The sequence below is a fragment of the Mangifera indica genome, chromosome 20 (genome assembly GCF_011075055.1).
Source record: "Mangifera indica cultivar Alphonso chromosome 20, CATAS_Mindica_2.1, whole genome shotgun sequence".
NCBI classification, from domain to species: domain Eukaryota; kingdom Viridiplantae; phylum Streptophyta; class Magnoliopsida; order Sapindales; family Anacardiaceae; genus Mangifera; species Mangifera indica.
In genome coordinates, this window is record NC_058156.1 from 1564235 (window position 1) to 1583476 (window position 19242).

Genomic DNA, 19242 nt, shown 5'->3' on the forward strand with positions numbered 1-19242 from the left:
TATTTATTAATTTTTAAAATATTTATTTGTTTATTAAATTTTATTATTATAATTAGAGATAAAATTATTATTTAATAAAATATTTTAAAATACTAAAAATTTATCATATTTTTCTTTTAGATTTAAAAAACTAACAAACTTTTTTATCTAAAATTTGAAAAATAAATATTTATCCTCTAAGATTTTTCTAGCGATGCTGCTGTAGCTGGAGGGTGATAATGACATTCTCTCTCCATCTTGTTCCATTCCTAACCTTTCTCGTCCAACGTAAGCTACCCTCTCCATTTTGATGAAGACGAATCGTCATCTTTGTCAGTTGACGATGACCGAGAATAGAACAAGATGAAAAGAAAAGTTGGGAGGGAAAGAAAACACCGTCGTTGTTGTCTCTGGTCACCAACAACGTTACTGGAAAAACTCTAAGGGGAAATGTTTATTTTTCAAACTTTGGGTGAAAAAAATTATTAGATTTTTAAATCTTTGGAGAAGGGAGGAAAGTGATGAATTTTTAGTTTTTTAAAATATTTTGTTAAATAATAATTTTATTATTGATAATAATAACAAAATTTAACAACGAGTAAGTATTTAAATTTTTAAAAATTAATAAATATGAATTTAAATTTACACTAGGTGGGAATAAATCTTTTAGCCTTTTACAAAATTTTCCTTGTAAAGTTTTTAGGACTACAAAAGGGAATTGATTGATCCATGTAAATGATCTCTGATTTGATCTTCTTCATATGGATCTCATTTTCTCTGCAGAATGCTGGTTCAATATATATTAAAAAGAAAAAAATGAAAAGACCAGTTGATGGAGAAAAGGAATCTTGCCCACCGACAACACTATCATAGCCACCTCAGTGGACTAGAAAAACAGAGAGCAAGACCAGTGAGAAGTTTGGAAAAAGAAAATTTCGATTTGAATCTTTATCATATTTATAAAATAATAAAATTATATATATAATTTTTATATTTAATTATATATATAAATATAATATATTATTTTATAATTAAATATTAATTTATTTTTAATTTTTAATTATATAATAATAATATATTATTATTTATATATAAAAATTATATATATAATATTATTTATTTGTAAAACCTTTTAATTAATAACCTTAAAAAAAAAGAAAAAGTTAAGATTAGCAAATTAGTCAGGTCATTGACTGTCACATGTAAGATAGCAATGATTGTTATAATATAAATCAAGCCTTCCTCTTTAGGAGAAAAGTCTTAGTTCATCATGAATATAATATTTAGATACAGCTAAGATATTTACCATGTTTGGTGGGATTTCCTGTGAATGGAAAGATTAATGAACTAATTTAGTCAGGCTAGTCGTTGGATTGGGTTAAGATTCTAAGTATAAGACATGAAACTTATATTTTATATCAAAAAATATGGTTTCGGATACAGGGTTTATATGGTTTTACTCCATCGATTCAATAGTTAGTTTTGAAAATATGGTTTTCCCAAAGGTGGTTTCTTTTATAAATAGTTTCTCGGTTAATCTAGTCTTGTAAATGAATTTTCTGATTTCTTTTGAGATTGGGTTTGCTTCGTATCTGCAAAAGCAGGCATGAGCATGGAACAAGCGAAGGAAAAGGGAGAGATAGAAGGGGAGGAGTCAGAAGACACAAAGCTGCAGGAGTCTGAAGGGCCAAAGAGACTTCAACCATGGAAGGGGACCAAAGAGACTTCCAACCATGGCTGCAAAACCTTTTAATATGACTTTTTGTGGGTTTGTATTAAGGTGGGTTTGCTTCATATCTATTGGGGTTGAACAAGAAGACATATAAGAACCCAAAAGGAAGAGAGAACACCTTCATCGCTGACTCTGATTGTCGGTAGCATCATTAAAAAAACCCTAAAAGAATAATATTTTTTCTTCAAATTTTGAGTGGAAGAAATTTATTAGATTTTTAAACCGGAGACAGAAAAAGTGATAAATTTTTAATTTTTTTTAATATTTTGTTAAGTAATAATTTTACTTTTGACTGTAATAACAAAATTAATAGATAAATGAGTATTTAGATTTTTAAAAAATGATACGAGTTTAGATTTGTATTAAATTTTCGGTGGGAGTGAGTCTTTTGACCTTTTACAAAATTTTCCCTATAAAAGTTTGGTCAAGACTACAAAAGGCGATTGATTGATTGTTCGATCCATGTAAATGGTATCTAATTTGTTCTTCTTGTTGATAAAGTTCCTATTTTTTATAATTTTTTTTTTTTTTTAAATTCTAATGTTCCACCCATTTTTATGAACCTTTCAAGATCTGGAACTATAGAATGTGTACAAAGAACTTAATAAAGTGTTCATATTAGTGACAGGTATTTCAATGAGGCCTCATTTTCCCTGCAGAATGTGTACAAAGGACTTAATAATAAAGTGATCGTATTAGTGACAGATTTTAATGGGGGCCAATATATATTAAAAATAAAATAAAAATGAAATGAAAAGAAAGGTCCAGTTGATGGAGAAAAGGAATCTCGCCCCCACTAACAGCACTGTCATGACCACCTCACTGGATGAGAAAAAAACGAGAGGGAGATAAAGTGACAAGTGTTAAAAACTATTAATAAAATTAATAAAATATTAAAATTCTTTATGATTATTTAATTTTAAATTAATAAAATTATTTTTATAATTTATTTTTTATTTATATTATTTAATTTATTAATAATAAAATATTATAATATTTTTTTATTATCAATGATGATGTGATATGTAATATAAATAGTAATCTGATTTTTACTTTCACCATAAGTATTAAAATATTATTAAAATAATATTAATTTTATTATAATTATATTCTTATTTATTAATTTTTTAATATAAAAATAACCGTATTTTCAATTAATATATCAAGTGATATAAAAAATATTTTAAAATAATTTTTTTTATAGGTATTTAAGTAAAATAATTTATTACCTCTAGTCAAATATAATAATTATTTTTATATATCAAATTTTATATAATATAGTAATAATTTATACCTAATATTCTTCTAAATAATTTATTTTTAAAATAATATTTTAAATTTAATAATAAAATATTACGGGACAAAATTTTGAGCTTGAACTTCTACCCCAAAAAAAAAAAAAAGTGTTAAGATTGGCAAATTGTCAAATGCAAGATAGTTATGATGGTTATAACATAAACATGGCCATATCAAGCCTTCCTCTTTGGGAGAAAAATCTTAGTTCATTATGAATATAATATTTAGATAAAGCTAAGATATTTACCCTGTTAGTGGGATTTTCTGTGATGGAAAGATTAATGAACTAATTTAGTCAGGCTAGTGGTTGAATTGTGGCAAGATTCTGTAACTACAAGACATCGAACTTATACCCCATGTTGAAAAATATAACTTTTGATACGAGATTTATATGGTTTATAGAGTTAATAATTAACTTTTAAGATATGATTATCCTAATGTTTATATTATTTTTATACGGTTTCTCAGTTATTCTAATCTTATAAATTCGTTTTCTGATTTCTTTTGAGATTGGGTTGGCTTCATATCAGTAAAAGCAGGCATGAGCATAGAACAAGAGAAGGAAAAGAGAGAGATAGAGGGGGAGGAGTCAGAAGATACAAAGCTGCAGGAGTCTGAAGGGCCAAAGAGACTTCAACCATGGCTGCAACAAATCTCAATAAGGGGACTCATTGTAAGCATTTTTATTGGAATCATATACAGTGTGGTAGCCATGAAGCTGAACCTCACAACAGGCTGGACGCCTAATTTCAATGTCTCTGCTGCACTTCTTGGCTTCGTGTTTATCCGAACATGGACTAAAATTCTTCACAAGGCTGGTTATGTATCAAGACCCTTCACTCGCCAAGAGAATACTATGATACAAACTTGTGCTGTTGCATGTTACAGCCTTTCTGTTGGAGGTGAGAGGTCATTTATATATTCAATAAAACTATACGTATTTATTTTAAATATACAAACGGGTATGTTTAAAGTGATACTCAATTACATAATAACACATAAATTTGTTTACTTTTATTTATTTAATTATTTGTTCATTCACTTTGATTAATTCTTATGTAAACCTTTTAATATTGCTTTTTGTGGGTTTGAATTAAGGTGGGTTTGCTTCATATCTATTGGGATTGAACATGAAGACGTATGAGTTATCAGGGGTGAACACTCCAGGGAACTCTCCGAGAGCTGTCAAAGAACCTGCACTTGGCTGGATGACTGCCTATCTTTCTATAGTTTGCTTTGTTGGCCTTTTTGTTTTAATCCCTCTCAGGAAGGTACAACTTTTTAATGAACTAAAATACAACAATATACAGCTAGGGTATGCATGTAAGATATTTAGCTCGCGTATTATTATGGAATTGAATAATTTTGAATTAAGAATAAATAACATTTAATCAGTTAATGTTCAATTATGTAATGACATATCATCTGAATACACAATTAGATTTAAAAATAAGTACATATAGTTTTATTGAATAAAATATGCCTAGAGTGCTTTTACTTTTTCAAGTATCATACAAAAACCACATCTCATATGTAGTCATTATGGTTTTGCTTTTGATATTTATAACCTAAAACATTTTTTTTTGATAAAACTCGTAAACTATTTAACCATTTTTATTTTAGAGTTCTTAAACAAGGAGAGATATATATATATAAACCAAACATTTTTTTCGTGTTTTACCGATGATGAGTTTAATTAAAGGTGTCACATATCATATTTGGAGACTTTGTTTTTCAGAAACACTTTGGTGTGCTTCCATGTTTAAGTGGGCATGATGTCAGGTATCAACCATATATTATTATAAGGAAGTCAAAAGACTAGTTCCCACCGGGTAAACTAAATTCACTCTTATTAACTTTCGAAAACTTAAATATTTATTTGGCTATTAATTTTGGTTGTTACTATTAATAATAAAATCATTATTTAAAGATTTTATTTAAAAAAAAATTATTTTTTTTCATCTTAATTTTAAAAATTAACTATTTCCCTCTAATATAATTTTAAAAAGTTATTTTTTTACCCCCATCGTCTAGGATTTCTAGGGTTTTCATATTTTAAGTTTAACAGCCATCCCCCCTCAAATTCCAAAACATTTACTTACACCCTCAAAGATGTATTCTCTTTCTTTGACGACCGTTTGTATCGATAATTGGCTTTGACACACTCTAAACTATCTTTTTGGCACTCTTTCATCTTCTTTGGAGATTTTCAATGTAAAACAACCCAAAATCGTCATGAATCCGAGCAGGCATTTTCAACTCTCTTTTGATTTGGCATTTTTGACAACCTTCTCCCCTGTGGTCAACGGTATCATAACTTACTCTCTCCTCTCAGAGGTGTCATATATTATATGTGGAGACTTTGTTTTCAGAAACACTTCTAGTGTGCTTTTGTGTTTAAGTGGGCACAATGACAGGTATCAACCAAATATCTGTAAAAGAATTAATCAGTATGAGCAAAACTTCTTGGACTTTCCTGGAAGTTTATGCCATTGTGAACGGCAATTTATTATGCAAATCTGTAGAATTTTTCCTAACAGTGGAGCTGAATTATACATGGGATTTTGACAATTTTACAGATTATGATAGTGGACCTCAAGTTGACCTATCCAAGTGGTCTGGCAACTGCAGTTCTCATCAATGGGTTTCATAGCCAGGGAGATCAAACGGCCAAGTACACACCCCTCTCATCTCTTATGTTCTTAAGGAAACAAATTCTTCATTAATTAAAATTAAAAATAAATAATAAATTTGTCGCAGGAAACAAGTTCGTGGATTCATGAAGTATTTCTCAGTGAGCTTCTTGTGGGGATTTTTCCAGTGGTTTTACAGCCGTGAGGAAACCTGTGGATTTAAACATTTCCCTACTTTTGGATTGCAAGCCTTCAAACAAACGTATGAATTTCTCTATTCCAATATATATAAATATATATATTTCTAATTATACAAGCAAGTATATATACATAGATAATATACTATTATATGATTAAATAATTTTAAATTAAAGATAAAATAATATCTAATCATATGATGATATATTATCTATGTACCAAATTTTATACTCTATGGTGTAATATATATATATATATATATATATATATAAAATCAATGAAACTATAAGTACTAGTTTTGAATATTCAAATGGGTACTTAGAAAATATGTCATCATATGATCATATGATTTTGAATTAAGTGTAAAATAACATTTAATTATATAATGACACGTTATCTAATTATCTTTTAAAACATGATACATATAACATTGCTCATACATAGTTAGACAATAAAATTGAGCATATACTTTTCGGTCCATAATTAAATACACAAAGTATGTGTTCTCGTGTGATTGAATAAATTTAAATTAATAATAAAGTAATACCCAATTATATGATGACACATTATATATGTACCAAATTATGTACTTAAATATGTGTGTACATAGCATTGTGCATAATTATACAAGAAAGCAATTAATTAAAAACAAACATTACATATTATTATTGAGAAGCAATTATATATATACCCACTTTCAGTATACAAATAGGTGCATATTTATGTATGTCATCATGTCATGTGACTGAGTGTTATTTTATCCTTAATTTAAAATCACCGAATCAAATATGTGTCAATTTATATACTCAAAATAGATATACATAGTTTTATTGATTATAGAACAATGGTATATGCACCTAGTTGAGTATCTAATTAGATACTTAAATAATGTATCATTATGTGATTGATCCAAACAAATGATGACACATTATCTGAGCATCTGATTGGACAACTAAAACTAAATGCACATGGTTCCGTTGAGAATTATACGGGGAAGCAATTAAATAAAAACAAACTGTATCGGGATTTCGTTTTGCAGATTCTATTTTGATTTTAGCATGACTTATGTGGGATCAGGGATGATATGTTCCCACTTAGTGAACTTGTCTTTGCTTCTTGGAGCTGTTCTTTCTTATGGAATAATTTGGCCACTCATCAATCACCTTAAAGGGCGTTGGTTCTTAGAGAGCTTACAAGAAAGCGACATGAAGAGCTTGTATGGCTACAAAGTTTTTCTTTCAGTTGCTCTCATTCTAGGAGATGGGCTCTATAATTTTCTCAAGATACTAATTCTCACACTCATCAACATCTATGGCAGACTTAAAAAGAAGAATCTAAATGCAGGTCAATTGAGCAGCCTTTGATACTAATTTTCCAATGTTTATTTCTTAACCGACCTAACTTCTTGTTCCGGTTGCAGCTGAAGATGGCAAGGAGGAGTCCCGGGAAGATCTTAAACAGAATGAATTGTTTATGAGAGAAGGTATTCCAATGTGGATTGCAATTGCAGGATATCTTGTCTTCTCCATCTTGTCCATAATTGTGATCCCAATCATGTTTCCTCAACTCAAGTGGTACTATGTTGTCATTGCCTACATTCTTGCTCCTTCTCTGTCGTTCTGTAACGCTTATGGCGCTGGCCTCACCGACATGAACATGGCTTATAACTATGGAAAAGTGGCACTTTTTGTTCTTGCTGCATTGTCTGGAAGAGAGGATGGACTGGTGGCGGGGCTCGTTGGTTGTGGCCTCATTAAATCTGTTGTTTCAGTTGCTTGCATTCTTATGCAGGATTTTAAAACAGCCCATTACACTATGACCTCACCTAGGGCGATGTTTCTGAGCCAAGCAATCGGCACAGCTATAGGGTGTGTGACGGCTCCTCTCAGTTTCTTTCTATTCTACAAGGCATTCGACGTGGGAAATCCCCATGGGGAGTTTAAAGCTCCTTACGCCTTGATATACAGAAACATGGCCATCATTGGCGTTCAAGGCTTCTCAGCACTACCCCAACACTGCTTACAGATCTGTTTTGGTTTCTTTGCCTTTGCGGTGGCAGTGAACATGTTAAGAGATGTTTCACCGCAAAAGGTTGGGAAATGGATGCCACTTCCCATGGTGATGGCGGTGCCGTTTCTGGTGGGAGCTTACTTTGCAATTGATATGTGTGTTGGGAGTTTGGTGGTTTTTGTGTGGCACAAATTGGATACCAAGAGGGCAGAGTTAATGGTTCCAGCAGTTGCTTCAGGATTAATTTGTGGGGAAGGCCTCTGGACTCTCCCTGCCTCAATACTTGCTTTGGCCAAAATAAAGCCTCCTATCTGCATGAACTTTTCAGGCCCTAATTCCTGAAGGAGCCTGACAAACAAGCAAAGGGCAAACATAACCAATCTTCCAAAGTTTATGCTATTTAGTTTCAGAAATACATCCAAGAAATACCAAGTTAAAAATGCACATTGTCGATCCCTATATGAAATAAATTGAGAAATTTAGCAATTATGAGACACCACATCCTACTAAGAGGGCTATTTTCTTTCTTTGAAAAATCGCTCTCACAATTCATCACCTGAAATAGATTGTCAAACTTGTGTACTGCTCAGCACGTATTTAAAATCTTAAGCATCCGCACGATATGGTTACAACATCTTTAGAATTTCTCAACATTATACAATGCCTTACATTAGACAGTTTACAGGAAAAAAAGGTATGATATGATCACTCAAATTTGAACAACATTCTTAGTCCAAAAAATTATAATATAAAGAAGATTTATTTCAGTCACCAAATCTCATTAATAAATTATCAGGTGCCTGGGGAAGAATGTCTCCCTGGCTATCCATCCAACAAAGATACATAATCAGCTAGATATAATACCTGCCAGAACATCAGACTTACCACGAGCATAGATTGTGTAAACTAGACGGATTGCATCAAGCCATCCATCTAGGGACTCCCACGAGTCAGCAACCTAAAGAACCAATAAGCAGAATTCATCATTATAGATAAGTTTGTTTTCTCTTTAATCACTGTTCAATTTCTTAACATGTTTTTTTTTATAAATATAATTTAAAAAAATCTAGTAAAAATAACTAGTCGATATAGTAAAGGCCTACGGACTAACCCATCAAAGACCTAACATAGCACAACCTTATATATATTTTGGCGAGCTGGCCCGGCACGAAAGACTTGCAACTTTGTGAGTCTTAACCTAACCTGGCTTGTAGGCATGGTGGGTCGCACAACCCACTGATGCGTCTACATCAAACTGCAAATGTACGCATGCTACCTGCCCTTTTTTACAAGATGTGCTGCAGCATTGATGGTTATTAACTAAAGTTGAATCTGTTCGCCATGTAATTGACTTCATATAGTTTCAGCACCAATGGCCATCCAAATGCTTATGGCAAGTTTACTTTTAGAAGACTTAGCTTGTGATATCATCCTCAAAATGTTAAGACGGGCTCTGTTTTTACAAATGTCAGATTCATCTTTTGCACTTTCAACGCACCAACTTTTAGCTTACCAACACAAATAAGATTTTGTGGTGAAGAGAGAAAGCTTTTGGCAAAGGTTCCTATAACAATAACCAAGAAGACAACCACAACCACAAGGCTTTTCCTGGAAGATCTTTCAACTGACACGGAGCATATATTTCGCCTAATAATGCCAGGCAAGGAAGCACGGAAACACTTGTGCGTTTCTGTCGATTCCGAAACGTTTCCGTTTCCGAAACGCTTCGAAACTGGTACGAAACGTTTCGGGGCCGTTTTGGAAATTTTAGAAAGATGCAAAATACATTTTCAGTACCTGAAATGCCTTTCTTTGTAGAAATCCGTTGCATTTCCACTTCTGTAAACATTTCAAACCACACCTCTCATACTGGTTTTGTCCTCTCAATGTTCCAACATTTGAACCTCCTCTCCTCTCCGGCGAAACTCATCTCTCCTCCTTCATTTTGTCCTTCTTCCCACTAGTTGTTACCTGCTTCCAACTATTTGTTTCATCCTTCAAATTATCAGTTCCCTTTTCATTGAACATTTCTTTATTCACACTTTTAAATGATTTAAAAGATAAAAAGTTTGCACACTAGATAAAAGGAAAAAAATAATAAAAGTAAATTATTCTTATATTATATAAAAATATTTGTATATTTTTAAAGGTATGCCTTTTTAATAAAAATTTTGTATTTATAATAAAATCCTTATATTTTTTGTATTTACACGTTTCCTCATGTTTTCGTTTTCTATATTTTTTAATAAAGACATTTCAACGTTTCTGTTTCGACATTTTACCGTTTTCACGTTTTCATTTCCGTGCTACTTAGATGCTAGGAAATAATACAGATTCACCACCTAAAGTCTTCCATAGTCATAGCTGGCTTCGGTACGATAAAGACTGGTAGATTTTTATGTTTCAACAGTGAAAATAATCTATAAGCGCTGACAATTTAACCTTTAAAATTAGGTGTTTAAAAAGACATAAATTGATAAAATTATAGATAATAATAAAAAATATTAAAACCTCTATAATTAATGATAGGGTAAGGATGAATAAATAGAATTTTAACTTATCTTTTGTTTAATCTATTTTTTTATTTTTTTATATATTAAAATATTTTTAAAAATTTTAAATTATTATAAATATGTTTTAATATTTAATAAATATTTTATTATTTTTGTAATAATATATGAAAATTTTCCAAACAAATAAAAAGAGAAAGGAGAGAAATTATTTTCTAAGAGAGGGGACAGGTGTTCCAAGACTGGAAAAAGTTTCAAAGTCCACATTGGCTTGCGGTATCCGTTTGAAAATTATTGCCGACCCCATATTCCAATTTCATGACCGGTGAGAACAGGACGGCAATTGTTTTGTATTTTTTTCTCTTTTGTCCTTTTTCTTCGTAAGATTCTTGGGCAATTCCAGGCTACTGCTCAATGACTATGGAGTCTTTTGATTGCCATTAATCATGAGATTAATGTACGTATGTGTGACCTTAGAAACTGGAAATGTGTGAACTTTTTGCAAAGGCTGGAAGACTTATTTCCATCCAAGATTTAGTGCAAATTTAAAAATTTTTAAATTTATTCGTTTATTAAATTTTATTATTATAATTAGAGATAAAATTATTAGTTAATACAATATTTAAAAATATTAAAAATTTATCATATTTCTCTCATTAGATTTAAAAAATTAACAAATTTTTTATCTAAAATTTGAAAAATAAATATTTCTCCCCTAAGATTTTTCTAGCGATGTTGTTGTAACTAGAGATTGTGACAATGACATTCTCTCTCCCTCTCAGCTTCTCTCTCCATCTAGTTCCATTTCTGACCTTTCTCGTCCAACATAGGCTACCCTCTCCATTTTGATGAAGATGAATCGTCATCTTTGTCAGTTGACGATGACCGAGAATAGAACAAGATGGAAAGAAAAGTTGGGAGGGAAAGAAAACACCGTCGTTGTTGTCTCTGGTCACCAACAACATCACTGAAAAAACTCTAAGGAGAAATGTTTATTTTTCAAATTTTGGGTGAAGAAAATTGTTAGATTTTTAAACTTTGGGAGAAGTGAGGGGAGTGATGAATTTTTAATTTTTTAAAATATTTTGTTAAATAATAATTTTACCTTGACAATAATAACAAAATTTAACAACGGGTAAGTATTTAAATTTTTAAAAATTAATAAATATGAATTTAAATTTACACTAGGTGGGAATAAGTCTTTTAGCCTTTTACAAAATTTTCCTTGTAAAGTTTTTAGGACTACAAAAGGGAATTGATTGATCCATGTAAATGGTCTCTGATTTGCTCTTCTTCATATGGATCTCATTTTCTCTGCAGAATGCTGGTTCAATATATATTAAAAAGAAAAAAATGAAAAGACCAGTTGATGGAGAAAAGGAATCTTGCCCACCGACAACGCTATCATAACCACCTCACTGGACTAGAAAAAAAGAGAGCAAGAAGATCAGTGAGAAGTTCGGAAAAAGAAAATTTCGATTTGAATTTTTATCATATTTATAAAATAATTTATATTTAATTTTATATATAAAAATATATTAATTTATAATTAAATATTAATTTATTTTTAATTTTTAATTATATAATAATATTATTATTTATATATAAAAATTACACATATAATATTATTTATTTGTAAAACCTTTTAATTAATAACCTTAAAAAAAAAAAAAGGTAAGATTAGCAAATTAGTCAGGTCATTGACTGCCACATGTAAGGTAGCAATGATTGTTATAATATAAATCAAGCCTTCCTCTTTAGGAGAAAAGTCTTAGTTCATCATGAATATAATATTTAGATATAGCTAAGATATTTACCCTGTTAGGTGGGATTTCCTGTGAATGGAAAGATTAATGAACTAATTTAGTCAGGCTAGTCGTTGGATTGTGTTAAGATTTTAAGTGTAAGAGGTGAAATTTATATTTTACATCGAAAAATATAGTTTCGGATGCAGGATTTATATGAGTTTACTTTATCGATTCAATAGTTAATTTTGAAAATATGGTTCTCCCAAAGTTGGTTTCTTTTATAAATGGTTTCTCAGTTAATCTAGTCTTGTAAATGAATTTTCTGATTTCTTTTGAGATTGGGTTTGCTTCGTATCTGCAAAAGCAGGCATGAGCATGGAACAAGAGAAGGAAAAGGGAGAGATAGAAGGGGAGGAGTCAGAAGATACAAAGCTGCAGGAGTCTGAAGGGGCCAAAGAGGCTTCAACCATGGAAGGGGACCAAAGAGACTTCCAACCATGGCTGCAAAACTTTTTAATATGACTTTTTGTGGGTTTATATTAAGGTGGGTTTGCTTCATATCTATTGGGGTTGAACAAGAAGACATATAAGAACCCAAAAGGGAAAGAGAACACCTTCATCGTTGACTTTGATTGTCGGTAGCATCATTAAAAAAAACCCTAAAAGAAAAATATTTATTCTTCAAACTTTGAGTGAAAGAAATTTATTAGATTTTCAAATTGGAAGAAGAGAAAGTGATAAATTTTTTATTTTTTTTTAATATTTTGTTAAATAATAATTTTACTCTTGATTGTAACAACAAAATTAACAGATAAATAAGTATTTAGATTTTTAAAAAATAATAGATATGAGTTTAGATTTATATTAAACTTTGGGTGGGAATAAGTCTTTTGACCTTTTGCAAAATTTTCCCTGTAAAAGTTTCTTCAAGACTACAAAAGGCGATTGATTGATTGATTGATCCATGTAAATGGTATCTAATTTGTCCTTCTTATTGATAAAGTTCCTTTTTTTTTTTTTTATGAACCTTTCAAGATCTGAAGCTATTTTTCATACTTTCAAACTCGAGTAATTTTAGTCTTGATGGGGCTCATTTTCTGTGCTGAATGTGTACAAAGAACTTAATTAAGTGTTCATATTAGTGACAGGTATTTCAATGAGGCCTCATTTTCCCTGCAGAATGTGTACAAAGAACTTAATTAAGTGTTCATATTAGTGACAGGTATTTCAGTGAGGCTTCATTTTCCCTGCAGAATGTGTACAAAGGACTTAATTAAGTGATCGTATTAGTGACAGATTTTAATGGGGCCAATATATATTAAAAATACAAAAAAATGAAAAGAACAGTCCAGCTGATGGAGAAAACGAATCTCGCCCCCACTAACAGCACTATCATAGACACCTCAGTGGTTGAGAAAAAAAGAGAGGGGGATCAGTAACAAGTGTCAAAAACTACTAGTAAAATTGATAAAATATTAAATAATTTATTTTTTATTTTTATATTATATTATTTTATTTATTATTAATAATGATATAATATATAATATAAATAGTAATATGATTTTTATCTTTATTTTAAGTATTAAAATATTATTAAAATAATCTTAATATTTTTATAATTATATTCTTATTTATTAATTTTTGTAGTATAAAAATAACCGTATTTTCAATTAATATATCAAGTGATATAAAAAATATTTTAAAATAATTTTATTCAAAGATATTTAAGTCAAATAATTTACTCTAATCAAATATAATAATTATTTATACATATCAAATTTTATTTAATATAGTAATAATTTATACCCAATATTCTTTTAAATAATCTACTTTTAAAATAATATTTTAAATTTAATAATAAAATATTACGAAAATCAAATGCTCCTTTTGGAAAAAATTTTGAGTTTGAACTTCTATCCTAATAAAAAAAAAAGTGTTAAGATTAGCAAATTGTCAAATGTAAGATAGTTACGATGGTTATAACATAAACATGGCCATATCAAGCCTTCCTCTTTGGGAGAAAAATCTTAGTTCATTATGAATATAATATTTAGATAAAGCTAAGATATTTACCCTGTTAGTGGGATTTTCTGTGATGGAAAGATTAATGAACTAATTTAGTCAGGCTAGTGGTTGAATTGTGGCAGGATTCTATACGTACAAGACATGGAACTTATACCCCACGTTGAAAAATATAGCTTTTGATATGAGATTTATACTGTCTACAGGCTCAATAATTAACTTTTAAGATATGATTACGGTTACTCAGATATTCTAGTCTTATAAATTCATTTTCTGATTTCTTTTGAGATTGGGTTGGCTTCATATCAGTAAAGGCAGGCATGAGCATGGAACAAGAGAAGGAAAAGAGAGAGATAGAGGGGGAGGAGTCAGAAGATACAAAGCTGCAGGAGTCTGAAGGGCCAAAGAGACTTCAACCATGGCTGCAACAAATATCAATAAGGGGACTCATTGTAAGCATTTTTATTGGAATCATATACAGTGTGATAGCCATGAAGCTGAACCTCACAACAGGCTTGACGCCTAATTTCAATGTCTCTGCTGCACTTCTCGCCTTCGTGTTTATCCGAACATGGACTAAAATTCTTCACAAGGCTGGTTATGTATCAAGACCCTTCACTCGCCAAGAGAATACTATGATACAAACTTGTGCTGTTGCATGTTACAGCCTTTCTGTTGGAGGTGATATTGAATCACATAATAACACATAAATTTGTTTTTATTTATGATTATTACTTTTATTTGTTTAATTATTTGTTCATTCACTTTGATTAATTCTTATGTAAACCTTTTAATATTGCTTTTTGTTGGTTTGAATTAAGGTGGGTTTGCTTCATATCTATTGGGATTGAACAAGAAGACGTATGAGTTATCAGGGGTGAACACTCCGGGGAACTCTCCGAGAGCTGTCAAAGAACCTGCACTTGGCTGGATGACTGCCTATCTTTCTATAGTATGCTTTGTTGGCCTTTTTGTTCTAATCCCTCTCAGGAAGGTACAACTTTTTAATGAAATGAAATACAACAATATACAGCTAGGGCATCCATATAGGGTATTTAGCTGGTGTATTATCATGTAATTGAATAATTTTGAATTAATGATAAGTAACATTTAATCAGTTAATTTTCAATTATGTGATGACATATCATCTGAATACACAATTAGATTTAAAAGTAAGTACATATAGTTTTATTGAATAAAATATGTCTACAGTGCTTTTACTCTTTCAAGTATCATACGAAAACTACATCTCATATATAGTCATTATCGTTTTGCTTTTGACATTTATAACCCAAAACATTTTTTTTCGTTAAAACTCATAAACTATTTAACCATTTTTATTTTAGAGTTATTAAACAAGGAGAGATACATATATAAACCAACATTTTTTTCGTACTTTGCCGATGATGAGTTTAATTAAAGGTGTCACATGTCATATTTGGAGACTTTGTTTTTCAGAAACACTTTGGTGTGCTTCCATGTTTAAGTGGGCATGATGTCAGGTATCAACCATATATTATTATAAGGAGGCCAAAAGACTAATTTCCACCCAAGGTTCAGTGTAAACCCAACTCACTTTTGTTAACTTTTGAAAACCTAAATATTTATTCGATTAGTAATTTTGATTTTTACTATTAGAAATAAAACATTATTTAGATATTTTATTTAAAGAAAAAAAAAATTATTTTTTTTAACTTTAGTTTTGAAAACTAACTATTTCCCCCTAGTAAATTTTAAAAAGTTTTTTTTCACCCCCACCATCTAAGATTTATAGGGTTTTCATATTTTAGGTTTAACAGTCATCCCCCCTCAAATTCCAAAACATTCACTTACACCCTCAAAGATGCATCCTCCTTCTTTGACAATCATTTGTCTCGATGGTTGACTCTGACATTCTCTAAATCATCTTTTTGACACTCTTTCATCTTCATCAAAGATTTTTCGATGTAAAACAACCCAGAATCGTCATGAATTCGAGCAGACATTTTCAACTCTCTTGATTTGGCATTTTTGACAACCTTCTCCCCCGTGGCCAACGATGTCATGAGCTTCTCTGTCCTCTCGGAGGTGTCATATATTATATGTGGAGACTTTGTTTTCCGAAACACTTCTAGTGTGCTTTTGTGTTTAAGTGGGCACAATGACAGTTATCAACCAAATATCAGTAAAAGAATTAATCAGTATGAGCAAAACTTCTTGAACTTTCATGGAAGTTTATGCCATTGTGAACGGCAATTTATTATGCAAATCAGTAGAATTTTTCCTAACGGTGGAGCTGAATTATACATGGGATTTTGACAATTTTACAGATTATGATAGTGGACCTCAAGTTGACCTATCCAAGTGGTCTGGCAACTGCAGTTCTCATCAATGGGTTTCATAGCCAGGGAGATCAAATGGCCAAGTACACACCCCTCTCATCTCTTATGTTCTTAAGGAAACAAATTCTTCATTAATTAAAATTAAAAATAAATAATAAATTTGTCGCAGGAAACAAGTTCGTGGATTCATGAAGAATTTCTCAATGAGCTTTTTGTGGGGATTTTTCCAGTGGTTTTACAGTCGTGAGGAAACCTGTGGATTTAAACGCTTCCCTACTTTTGGATTGCAAGCCTTCAAACAAACGTATGAATTTCTCTATTCCGATATATATAATCAAGTATATATATGTAGATAATATATTATTATGTGATTAAATAATTTTGAGTTAAAAATAAAATAATATTCAATCACATGATAACACATTGTCTATCTACTAAATTTTATACTCTATTGTGTAAACACTCTATTGATTATATATATATATATATATATATAAATGAAATTATGCATACTAGTTTTGAGTATTCAAGTAGATACTTAGAGTATATGTCATCATATGATCAGATAATTTTGAATTAAGTATAAAATAATATTTAATTATATAATAACATGTTATCTAGTTATCTTTCAAAACACGAGATATATATATATATATATATAGCATTGCTCATACATAATTATACAATAAAATTGAGCATATGCTTTTCGGTACATAATTAAATACACAGAGTATGTGTCATCATGTGAGTGAATGAATTTAAATTAATGATAAAATAATACCAAATTATCTGATGACACATTATATATGTACTTAATTATATACTCAAATGTGTGTGTACATAGCATTGTGCATAATTATACAAGAAAACAATTAATTAAAAACAAACATTACATATAATTATTGAGAAGCAATACTATATGTACTCACTTTCAGTATACAAATAAGTGCATATTTATATATAACATCATGTGATTGGGTGTTATTTTATTCTTAATCTAAAACCATCGAATCAAATATGTGTCAATTTATATACTTAAAGTGTATAGACATAGTTTTATTAATTATAGAACAATCCTATATGCACCTGGTTGAGTATCTAATTGGATACTTAAATAATGTATCATTATGTGATTGAATATTATTTTATCTTTAATTCAAAATCATCCAATCAAATGATGACACATTATTTAAGCATCTAATTCGATAACTAAAACTAATTGCACATGGTTCCGTTGAGAATTATACGGGTAAGCAATTAATTAAGAACAAACTGTATCGGGTTTTTGTTTTGCAGATTCTATTTTGATTTTAGCATGACTTATGTGGGAGCAGGGATGATATGTTCCCACTTAGTGAACTTGTCTTTGCTTCTTGGAGCTGTTCTTTCTTATGGAATAATGTGGCCACTCATCAATCACCTTAAAGGGCGTTGGTTCTTAGAGAGCTTACAAGAAAGCGACATGAAGAGCTTGTATGGCTACAAAGTTTTTCTTTCAGTTGCTCTCATTCTAGGAGATGGGCTCTATAATTTTCTCAAGATACTAATTCTCACACTCATCAACATCTATGGCAGACTAAAGAAGAAGAATCTAAATGCAGGTCAATTGAGCAGCCTTTGATACTAATTTTCCGATGTTTTTTTCTTAACCGACCTAACTTCTTGTTCCGGTTGCAGCTGAAGATGGCAAGGAGGAGTCCCCGGAAGATCTTAAACAGAATGAATTGTTTCTGAGAGAAAGTATTCCAATGTGGATTGCAATTGCAGGATATGTTGTCTTCTCCATCTTGTCCATAATTGTGATCCCAATCATGTTTCCTCAACTCAAGTGGTACTATGTTGTCATCGCCTACATTCTTGCTCCTTCTCTGTCGTTCTGTAACGCTTATGGCGCTGGCCTCACCGACATGAACATGGCTTATAACTATGGAAAAGTGGCACTGTTTGTTCTTGCTGCATTGTCTGGAAGAGAGGATGGTATGGTGGCGGGGCTCGTTGGTTGTGGCATCATTAAATCTGTTGTTTCAGTTGCTTGCATTCTTATGCAGGATTTTAAAACAGCCCATTACACTCAGACCTCACCTAGGGCGATGTTTCTGAGCCAAGCAATCGGCACAGCTATAGGGTGTGTGACGGCTCCTCTCAGTTTCTTTCTATTCTACAAGGCATTCGACGTGGGAAATCCCCATGGGGAGTTTAAAGCTCCTTACGCCTTGATATACAGAAACATGGCCATCATTGGCGTTCAAGGCTTCTCAGCACTGCCCCAACACTGCTTACAGATCTGTTTTGGCTTCTTTGCCTTTGCGGTGGCAGTGAACATGTTAAGAGATGTTTCACCGCAAAAGGTTGGGAAATGGATGCCACTTCCCATGGTGATGGCTGTGCCGTTTCTGGTGGGAGCTTACTTTGCAATTGATATGTGTGTTGGGAGTTTGGTGGTTTTTGTGTGGCACAAATTGGATACCAAGAGGGCAGAGTTAATGGTTCCAGCAGTTGCTTCAGGATTAATTTGTGGGGAAGGCCTCTGTACTCTCCCTGCCTCAATACTTGCTTTGGCCAAAATAAAGCCTCCTATCTGCATGAACTTTTCAGGCCCTAATTCCTGAAGGAGCCTGACAAACAAGCAAAGGGCAAACATAACCAATCTTCCAAAGTTTATGCTATTTAGTTTCAGAAATACATCCAAGAAATACCAAGTTAAAAATGCACATTGTCGATCCCTATATGAAATAAATTGAGAAATTTAGCAATTATGAGACACCACATCCTTCTACGAGGGCTATTTTCTTT

At 31.2% G+C, this 19242-nt stretch overlaps 2 protein-coding genes across 2 annotated transcripts; both read left to right on the forward strand.

Annotated features, from left to right (window-relative positions):
- The first annotated feature begins 3201 nt into the window (after window positions 1-3201).
- Window positions 3202-8334, forward strand: LOC123204736 (metal-nicotianamine transporter YSL1-like). Its single transcript, XM_044621539.1, has 6 exons — window positions 3202-3909; window positions 4106-4278; window positions 5587-5681; window positions 5768-5902; window positions 6878-7182; window positions 7259-8334. Exons 1-6 carry the CDS (start codon window positions 3549-3551, stop codon window positions 8188-8190), a joined length of 2001 nt encoding a protein of 666 aa, XP_044477474.1. The 5' UTR covers window positions 3202-3548; the 3' UTR covers window positions 8191-8334.
- Window positions 8335-14413: 6079 nt separating this feature from the next.
- LOC123204466 (metal-nicotianamine transporter YSL1-like) lies at window positions 14414-19202 on the forward strand. The gene is made up of 6 exons (XM_044621133.1): window positions 14414-14809; window positions 14950-15122; window positions 16438-16532; window positions 16619-16753; window positions 17746-18050; window positions 18127-19202. The coding sequence occupies exons 1-6, from the start codon at window positions 14449-14451 to the stop codon at window positions 19056-19058; spliced, it is 2001 nt and encodes a 666-aa protein (XP_044477068.1). The 5' UTR covers window positions 14414-14448; the 3' UTR covers window positions 19059-19202.
- The last annotated feature ends 40 nt before the right edge of the window (window positions 19203-19242 follow it).

Coding starts and splice junctions, on each gene's coding strand:
- LOC123204736 (XM_044621539.1), top strand. CDS start 3,549: ATGAGCATAGAACAAGAGAAGGAAAAGAGAGAGATAGAGGGGGAGGAG. Junction 4,279..5,586: donor TTTTAATCCCTCTCAGGAAG/GTACAACTTTTT, acceptor ACAATTTTACAG/ATTATGATAGTGGACCTCAA. Junction 5,903..6,877: donor TTGCAAGCCTTCAAACAAAC/GTATGAATTTCT, acceptor TTCGTTTTGCAG/ATTCTATTTTGATTTTAGCA.
- LOC123204466 (XM_044621133.1), top strand. CDS start 14,449: ATGAGCATGGAACAAGAGAAGGAAAAGAGAGAGATAGAGGGGGAGGAG. Junction 14,810..14,949: donor TTACAGCCTTTCTGTTGGAG/GTGATATTGAAT, acceptor GTTTGAATTAAG/GTGGGTTTGCTTCATATCTA. Junction 15,123..16,437: donor TTCTAATCCCTCTCAGGAAG/GTACAACTTTTT, acceptor ACAATTTTACAG/ATTATGATAGTGGACCTCAA.